The 9629-nt window shown below is 43.1% G+C and overlaps 2 protein-coding genes across 2 annotated transcripts in view; one reads left to right on the top strand and one right to left on the bottom strand.

Annotated features, from left to right (window-relative positions):
- The window catches only part of MGAM (maltase-glucoamylase), a 232736-nt gene that overhangs the window by 87870 nt on the left and 135237 nt on the right, over nt 1-9629 (bottom strand). The window lies entirely within an intron of this gene.
- Nucleotides 5230-6380, top strand: TAS2R38 (taste 2 receptor member 38). Its single transcript, XM_008697324.2, has one exon. It carries the CDS (start codon nt 5310-5312, stop codon nt 6312-6314), a length of 1005 nt encoding a protein of 334 aa, XP_008695546.1. The 5' UTR covers nt 5230-5309; the 3' UTR covers nt 6315-6380.

Here is a 9629-nt window from a genome sequence, read left to right on the forward strand (position 1 = left end):
ACTTTTACTGAAAACCTCCTCTTCCTTAATTCGTTTTAGTGGACAAAATGAAGCCTAAGAAGGGGCCCAGAGATCCCGCTAAAGGAATCCCTTTCCACCGTTCCCTGCTGAGGAAAGTGATCTTATGTATGTCCGTGAATCACCACATTCCACGCTGGTACCGGATTCCATGTCTGGACTAGGCATGAGCACCTAACCCAAAAACAGCGAGTCCTTATTTCGACCAGCCTCTTACAAAGTAGCTTGCTGTGTATCACAAGAAAACTTAGATTCTCTGAGCGTGAGACACAGAATTTGCAGCAGGATCAATAAGTAGCAAGAGCAAAATGTAAAGAGAGAGAATCAGAAATAAGAGCTGTAGCAAGACAATCTTAAACCTTCTCTCCCCACTCTGCCCACATCCTTCTGACAACCATGAGTGGACAAAAATAGACTTTAAAATGCAGGAAGCAGAGACATCCTTCCTTTTGTTTCCTCTCTTGCACTTCTTGTTTTCTGCCTCTCCATGACAAGCACACCACACCTAGAGAGAGGCCAGGCTGTCCCTGCCTCCGTCCCACTCCCATGCTTAGACGGGCAAATAGATTCCCAGGGCCCTTCTTGCAGGCAAGTTATCAGCTAGTAATGGCATTCACCTTTCAGTAATGGTGGCCCAAGCCCTGCGACTTAAAACCGTAAAGAGATGACCTTTCTCACAGAAGGAGAAGCCTGGAGCAGAGTAGTTGCTGGTGTGGCTTCAAGTACTCAAAAAATTCAGGGTGAGGGCTTTGCAATTCTCTTGGCTTTTCCCTCGTGGTCAGAGCTCCAACTGTAATATTCAAGTGCTGTCACAGAAAGAAGAAAAGGCAGCAAGGGTTTTCTAAAATATTCCATCCAGTAACTTCTTCCTGTGTTCCAAATGTCGCTCCTATCTATATGAAAGATGGGAAATGCAGTTTATTTTGAGATGGGAATACGGACTTGCCCAATAACGCAGGGGTTCCGTTGGTAATGCAGAGTGTAGGTAGTCGGCAATGTTCACCATGAACAGGGTGGCAGGTTGGACGTGTGGATCCTGCCTACGTCAACTGTGTGCTCCAATCCAACTTGCACTACACACAGCTCTGCCCTGGGACTCTTCAGGTGCCGGTCTAGCTTTTAATAAAGTCATACACACCCTACACCCCCATTCCACTGCTGTTCTCATGTAATAGGAGTGACTGGCAGAGCCGGGTTTGGGAATTCCCGGAGCTCTTGGCTGTGTGCGGTCTAAAAGTGTTAACAACAGTCTTCAATTTCTAACGACAGTCTGAATCTCACTCTGGTAGAGCAGTCAAGTAAATGGCAATTAAGCCTTACTGCTAAGATGACATGGATTCTGAGTGGAGTGCCAGCGCCCGAGCCATGTTCCGGACACAGGTGTGGCTCCTGCTGGGATCCTGGGAAATCCCTAATGCTCTTTTATCCCAGCGCCTCTCAAATGTTAGTGTGCATTGGAATCACTTGAATGGCTTGTCAGAACAGATCACTGGGCTGCACCTTCAGAGATAAAGGTTCAATGGTTCTAAGTGAGGCCCAAGAATTTGCATCTCCCACACGTTCTCTGCTGATGCTGATCTCTCTGATCTGGTATCACTTACAGTAAACTTGCATTACTGGAGATCTCCCTAATGAATCTTTATTCCTTGCAGCCAAAAGAAGTTGCTTAATATACCCTCTGGGTTCAGACAGAAGCCCATAGGATCAGATCAAGGACAAGAGCTAATGAAAAACACCATATCCCTCAGAACCCTGCCTACACTCTGGTGGCTCCAGTTGTTACCGGGTCAAATTTCACCGCCTAATTCTTTCTTCCCTTAGGATGAGTGCTTTCCTGAATGGCTACACAGTAGGTTATGAGAGACTTTCAAGCTTCAATCTTCAGTGCACAAAATACAATTGAATTCCAGGAGTGACTTTATCTACATTTAAGCAGGGCATACATACTATATTCCTAAGAAAGCACAAGTGATCATATCACTGCCTTGGATTTAAAGCGAATGACCAAATAAATGAACAGAAATCTAGTTGTAGGCCATATACCATGGGGAGCAAAGAATGAATAATATATAATCTCTGCTTTTTAATAACTCAGTGTAATTGGGGATACACACTTATAAACCAATACATATTTTGGTCAATACGGTAAGCACTACAATAGTGGTATGGACAAATGGTGGTATGGAAGCAAAGAAGATACAGGAAATCTATGGGAGGGAATCAAAGAAGGCCTCAGCCCAGATCTACTTGAAGAAATTCTGAGGAATTTCATTTACACTTATATTTATACATTGCTAATAGCTATGTTAACCTCCTGGGTAGATAGACATTTTCTTTCAGTGATCTTAACCAAGCTTACAGAGATTTACCCTACCCCTTTCCCTGCCAGAATAGTCCTGTCCTAAGATACCAACCCACCAGACTCGACTTTTCTATCTTTCCTGAGAATGGGATGATAGTTCATCCCTCCCACGACCTCTACCTCTACCCTGAAGTAGTTCACAAGGGCTCAACTGCCACCCCCAAAATAAACCCATTCAAATGGAACTCAGGTTGGAAAGAATGTTACCAGGCATTTTACCCAAATAAGGATATCCATTATATGTCACTCTACAGACTGGTAGCTAGACTTAGAGGAAAGAACATCAAACATGAAATCAGAATATCTGGAATTAGAAACCCAGCTTCTTTCTCACTTAGTACTTTAGTTATCCTGGCAGATAGTGAACTATTTCACCTTCCTGAAACTCCACTTTGTCAATAAAATGGAAGTAGCATTATGGTCTTCACAGGGTAACTGTGAGCTTAAAGGATACTCATCCTACTATAAAGTAGTAAGTGGAGACTACGATTTCAATTCCGTCAAATATGGGGCGACATTTTTCCAAGAGTAAGTAAATAGCTGGGCTGAGCCTGCACAGTAAGCAGGCCAGGAATTCCAGGTCTCACAGTGGTCTGGCGCCCTCTGGTGGGAGCTGTTAAATAATGATAGCCGATTCTGGGTCCCAAGCTGGTTTGAACTTCTGGGAAAATGGCAGTGATTGTAGGACTTTTCCAGTTTGTTGGGGCCCATTTTTTTGTCCAATTATCTGGGGGCATTGGGGACATGGGGACTCATCCTCAGTCTCCACACTTCCTGAGAGTAGGTTACCCCTTGACCAACATCTCCCCATCACTCCCCCACCACACCCCTAATAACCACCATTCTCCTCTCTGCTTCTATGATTTCAACTCTTTCTAGATTCCATATATAAGTAGGATCTTGCAGTATTTTTCTTGCTGTGACTGGCTTCTTTCATTTAACATAATGTCTTCCAAGTTCATCCATATTGTTGCAAATGGCAGGATCTCTTTTTCAAGGCTGAATGATATATATGTATATACCACAATTTCTTTATGCATTCATCCACTGACAGACGCTTAGGTTGTTTCCATATCTCAGCTATTGGGAATAATACCGCAATGAACAAGGGAGCACAGATACCTCTTTGAGGTACCAGCTTCATTTCCATTGGCTATTTATCCAGAAGAGTGATTGCTAGATGATACAGTGGTCCTATAATTAACATTTATTGATCAGACGTCATGTGCCAAGCACAACACCAAGCATGCTATATGTGTCAATTAGGTAATCCTCCCAATCCTCTAAGGTAGGTGTTATTTTGATCATCATCTCCATTTCATATGAGATAAATACAGAAGATTCAATCCTTTGCCAAGGTCACACAGAGGGGAAGTGGCAGACCCAGGCCTCAACCTTAGAGGCCCTGGTTCCAGAGGCTCCGGGTTCCAGACGCTCTCAACACAGAGCACCCTTCCTCTAGGTGCTTTATGGAACTGTGAGTTCATTCACAGGAGCATACTGCTCAGAGCAGGACTGTGAAAAGTTAGCAAAAACGGCCAATGAGGCACAAGGCTGAGCAAGCAGAAGAGCAGAGGTGGAAAAGCTCCACTTCTTAGAGTAAATGTCACCATATGACGAATTACAAACCAACCATTGAACTTCTTCCCTTTCCCCATCATTCACTCCACAGAATGAGTGAGTGACTGGATGAAGCATGAAGGACAATAATAAAAGAACTGGAAAAGTTGCAGCATTTGTAAGAGTGCAAAAGAAGCACCAGATCCGGTGGAAATGTTCTAAAACAACATCTGGAATCTAAATGATCAGCTCTCCAAATGTCCATTGAGGAACTCACCTGAATTTTTATGGAGCTTGCAGAAGGGATCATAAAATCAGCTCATATTCCTTTAGAGATTGAGGGGAATTAGAGATGCCAGAAATACCAAGCACATCAAATATTTGGAAATGTTTAAAAGAGCTAGACTTCAAAATTACAGCCAAATATGTTAGGGTATGTTATGTGTTAGGATATAATGCCTTGGAATGTGAAAACCGTCATAGACAAAATCCACAGGGATGGTATGACTAATAAATGTTTTATTTGTGGACATTTCATTCATTCAAAACATATTTCTTGGGTCCCTGCTACATGTCTTCATGAAGCTTGTATTTTTAATGGGGGAAACGTATAGGCAATGAATAACTGAACACAGGAATATAGAATAATCCAGGCCAGATCACCCCATCCTCTCTCTTCATGGCAGGTGCTGGCCTTGTTCAAGGTAATGCTCCTCTTGCCAGCACAGTGGTTGGCGTAACGATGCTGCTTGAATGAAATCTTAAGCAATGGCAATCTTAACTCATGTGTGATGCCAGGGGAGGAGCCATGCATTCATCCACATTAAAAACAAAGTCTATGATAAGAGTCATGCCTCAGAGGTGATAGAAGAAGGCATACAAATGGAAAGAGGCACCATTTCAAACCTTAATTCATCAAGAAGATATGCTTTGCCTGCTGCCACTTCCCTTTAAACCCATAAGCAAATCCCACTCCCTTCTCCCAGGCAGGTCCAGATGGGCATGCAAAACCGGCCTTGGAAAACTGAGATGCTGTCTTGTTTGCATCCCTGATGCTGTGCCAGGGCCCGCTGAGGAGGCTGCTGTATGGACACACCTAGGTTTATTAAAAGCTTCTGCATCACCCAAGAAAATGAACCATCATTCTTCTGCTCTTACAATGAGCCCTTGTGTACCAAGAGATATTCCAAAGCAACAATATCCCTCTTCTAGATTTGCGGTCAGAAATTTTTATGCATTCACTTTGGGATAAATCTAGGGCAAGAGCCTGATGCCTTGTGAAGGAGAGGTCCTGGCTTATGATGTACACTGACCCTTCCCTGCTGGGTGGTATGGTGAGCCTTAGATTAACCAAAGAAGAAGAGACAACATGTTGACTCTGACTCCTGTCATAACTGTGTCCTATGAAGTCAAGAGTGCATTTTTGTTCCTTTCGGCCCTGGAGTTTGCAGTGGGGATCCTGACCAATGCCTTCATTTTCTTGGTGAATTTTTGGGATGTGGTGAGGAGGCAGCCACTGAGCAACTGTGACCTCATCCTTCTGAGTCTCAGCCTCACCCGGCTTTTCCTGCATGGGCTGCTGTTTCTGGACGCCCTCGAGCTTATCTACTTCCAGCAGATGAAAGACCCACTGAGCCTGAGCTACCAGGTCATCATCATGCTCTGGATGATCACAAACCAAGCTGGGCTCTGGCTCACCACCTGTCTCAGTCTTCTCTACTGCTCCAAGATTGTCCGTTTCTCTCACACCATCCTGCTCTGCTTGGCAAGCTGGATCTCCAGGAAGGTCCCCCAGATGCTCCTGGGTGCCATGTTCTTCTCCTCCATCTGCACTCTCCTCTGTTTGGGGGACTTTTTTAGTAGACCTGACTTTGCATTCACAACTATGCTATTCATTAATAATACAGAGCCCAATTTGCAAATTGCAGAACTCAATTTCTATCATTCCTTCATCTTCTGCATCCTGGGGTCCATCCCTCCTTTCTTGCTTTTTCTAGTTTCTTCTGGGGTGCTGATTGTCTCTCTGGGGAGGCACATGAGGACAATGAAGGTCAAAACCAAGGACTCCTGTGACCCCAGCCTGGAGGCCCATATCAAAGCACTCAGATCACTCGTCTCCTTTTTCTGCCTCTATGTTGTGTCATTCTGTGCTGCCCTCATTTCAGTGCCTTTACTGATGTTGTGGCACAACAAGATTGGGGTAATGATCTGTGTAGGGATCCTAGCAGCTTGCCCCTCAATACATGCAGCAATCCTGATCTCAAGCAATGCCAAGCTGAGGAGAGCTGTGGAGACCACTTTACTCTGGGTTCAGAGCAGCCTAAAGGTAAGGGCAGACCACAAGGCAGATCCCAGGACTCCAGATCTATGTTGAGAGCTGACACAAAATGGGCTCTTCACCCACATGCCTCTGATTGTTCATAAAGCCTTCAGAAACCTATTCCAGTTTCTTCTGTAAACATGAGAGTCTCTTCACTCAACGTCAATGAACTCACCCACAGTAGAATAAGACAATTAAAGCTCTATCTTGGCCTAGGAAAAATGGCATGCATGGGTTCTTCAAGTTTGTTTTGAAAAAGAATGAAATAGAGAGGTGAGGTACTCAGTGTAAATGCTTTGTATACTATAGTTTATTCGTGCTTGGTATGAACCAACCCATGAGAAATCACCTCTTATGAAATACTATCTAAACCCCAGATAACAGGAGTGGCTTTTCTATGACTGCTAAACCTGTTTCTTAAAACAGGCGCTAGCTTAATATTAGGAAACATTCACTATTATGGCAATTACATAACACTCTTCAAACTCCACAATTCTCGTAGAAACATAAGATATGAAAAGACAGACTCGAAAGTTCAAGTGTCGTCACTTCAGCTTCAAGAAGTACTACATTAAAACTCCTACACAAACCAGAGAATAGGGGTCATTTTGTCTGAAAATACGAGGATTCAGAAGTGTACACTCAATCTGCTTTATAGGAGCAGGAAAGGGGAGCTATTTGCTCAGTGGGTGCCCAGGATACCAGCGCTGGTGTGTGCCTTCTGGCTCCGCTCTGTTTGCCCCTGACCACAGTGCTTTGCCTGTACCAAGCATTGGAAACTGCCACAACAGCCTCACTGAGAGGCATGTTTGTAGAGATTTGGCATTCTCTGCCTGCCAGGAAGGCTTTCCTCAAATCAGATCCTACAAGACTCAGGAGAGAAAAAGATATACGAGACATATAAATCTTGACAGGCTTCGAAAGCATGGCAGGTCACGCACTGAGGCTCATAGCTCTGTCAGCTGTGGGAAATGCTGAGCAATGGCTTCCTCCTCTCCGGCACCCAATTCCTCCAGCCGTCCAAAACCAACTAACCTTTTGTCACTTCTACTGGCTACACAATTTATAACTTCATCTGGTTTCCTTTCTTTGGTGGACACCAAAGTTGTCCTAGGATTCCCTCCAAGGCAGGGGTCCCCACTCTTGGCTGCACATTAAAATCGCCTGGGTAGCTTTTAAAAATCTCAATGTCCAGGCCACGTACCAGGTCAATTCCATCAGATCTCTAGAGGTAGAACCCAGGAATCATTTTAAAGCTCCCCAGGTGATTCCAGGGTATAGCCAGTGTTGAGAGACACTGTTCCAGATGCCCTTTCTCTTGAGCTGGATGATGTGAGACCCTCCTGTAGAACTGTATTGTGGCCTTTCTTAAAAAAATATTTATTTATGGGGTGCCTGGGTGGCATAGCGGTTAAGCGTCTGCCTTTGGCTCAGGGCGTGATCCCGACGTTATGGCATCGAGCCCCACATCAGGCTCCTCCGCTAAGAGCCTGCTTCTTCCTCTCCCACTCCCCCTGCTTGTGTTCCCTCTCTCGCCGGCTGTCTCTATCTCTGTCAAATAAATAAATAAAATCTTTTAAAATTTTTATTTATTTATTTATTCATTTATTTATTTATTTGAGAGGAAGAGAGACAGAGCTTGCATGAGCAGGAGGAGGGGAAAAGGGGGAGGGAGTGGGACAAGCCAACTCCACACTGAATGAGGAGCCCAACATGCGGGTCAATCTCATGACCCTGAGATCATGACCTGAGCCAAAACCAAGAAGCTTAACCAGTGATGCCCTGTATTGTGCCCTTTTAACTCCACTTTCCCCTGGAGTACTTGGAGGAATATGAGAATGAAGAAAATAGTAGAGAACATCCCTTCTTATTTGGCTTTCTTTCTTTTTGTAGAAATTCTCTCTGAATCGGTCTCCATTACCTCTTACTCCTCTCCATGGCTTTAACATTATATTTTGATACAATTTCAAATTTATAGAAAAGTTGCAAGAATTCCCATACACCCTTTACCCACATTCACTCATTATTTATTTTTTGCCCCATTTCTCTCTTCACTCTCCCACACAGATACCTGTAGTTCCAATCCAATAATTCATGGTTCACTTCAGTTTTCCTTTTTACACACTTGTAACTCCCTTCTCTAACCATGAGAAGTATATTTCACTTATGCTTAATATATTTGCTCATTTGCTTATGCCTAGAATACAGAGAATATGGTTTTGAAATTACTATCCTATAGCACAGCAAAAGGCAAAATGACTAACTAGAATTTAATATTTGTTTATAGCATTTTTTCATGTTTAGGTAAAATTTACATACAGCAAAATGCAGAGACGCTAAATGTACAACAGTGTACAATGTGAAGTTTGATAAACATGTACGTGCATGGAATGAACACCCCAAATAAGACATACAATGTTCATCAGCACAGAAAGATCAGTATTCTCTTCCGGTCAATCCCCATCCACTATGGGCAACCACTATACTAATTTCTTCCCATAGATTAGTTTTGCCTGTTCTTGTATAAATCCTATAAATACTCCTTTGTTTCTGCTACTTTTGCTCAACACAATGTTTTTGAGAGTCATCCTTAATAGTATGCGAGTCACAGCTTCTTTCTCCACACTCACTACTGATGAACACTTGCATTGGTCACAGTTTGGGACTATTATGAATAAAGTTTTTTTAAGATTTATTTATTTATTTTAGAGAGAGAAAGAGAACATGAGTGGGGGAAGGGGCAGAGAGAGACAGAAAGAAAGAGGGAATCTCCAGCAGATTCCTGGCTGAGAGCGAAGCCCATCATAGGACTCGAGCCTATGATCCTGAGATCTTGACCCAGGCTGAAACCCAGGGTCAGATGCCTAACCAACTGAGCCACCCAGCCACCCCATGAATAAAGTTTTTATCAATGGTCTTAAATCCATCTTTTCATTTCTCTTAGATAAATACCTAGGAGTGGAATTACTAGGTCATTAAGTTGATGTACACTTAACTTCATAAGAAAACTGCAAAGGGCTTTTCCAATGCTATGCTCCCATCAACAATGTAAGAGTTTTTCCATATTCTCACCAGCATTTGGTATCACCAGTCTTTGGAAATTTTGGCCATTCTAGTGGGGTGAATGGTGTCTCACTGCGGTTTTAACTTGCATTTCCCTGATAACTAACGATATGGGCAACCTTTCATGTGCTTCTTGGACATTTGTATAATTTCTATTGTAAAGTGACTTTGATTTGTTTGATCTTTTAAAAAATTTTTATTATTTAAGTATAGTTGATGCCCTTTTTATACTGAGTTGTGGTTTGTTAAATTAATTTGTAGGAGTTTGGTAGCATCTGTGTGTGTGTGTGTGTGTGTGTGTAACGA

The sequence above is a fragment of the Ursus maritimus genome, unplaced genomic scaffold (genome assembly GCF_017311325.1).
Source record: "Ursus maritimus isolate PB19 unplaced genomic scaffold, ASM1731132v1 scaffold_3, whole genome shotgun sequence".
NCBI classification, from domain to species: domain Eukaryota; kingdom Metazoa; phylum Chordata; class Mammalia; order Carnivora; family Ursidae; genus Ursus; species Ursus maritimus.

Coding starts and splice junctions, on each gene's coding strand:
- TAS2R38 (XM_008697324.2), top strand. CDS start 5,310: ATGTTGACTCTGACTCCTGTCATAACTGTGTCCTATGAAGTCAAGAGT.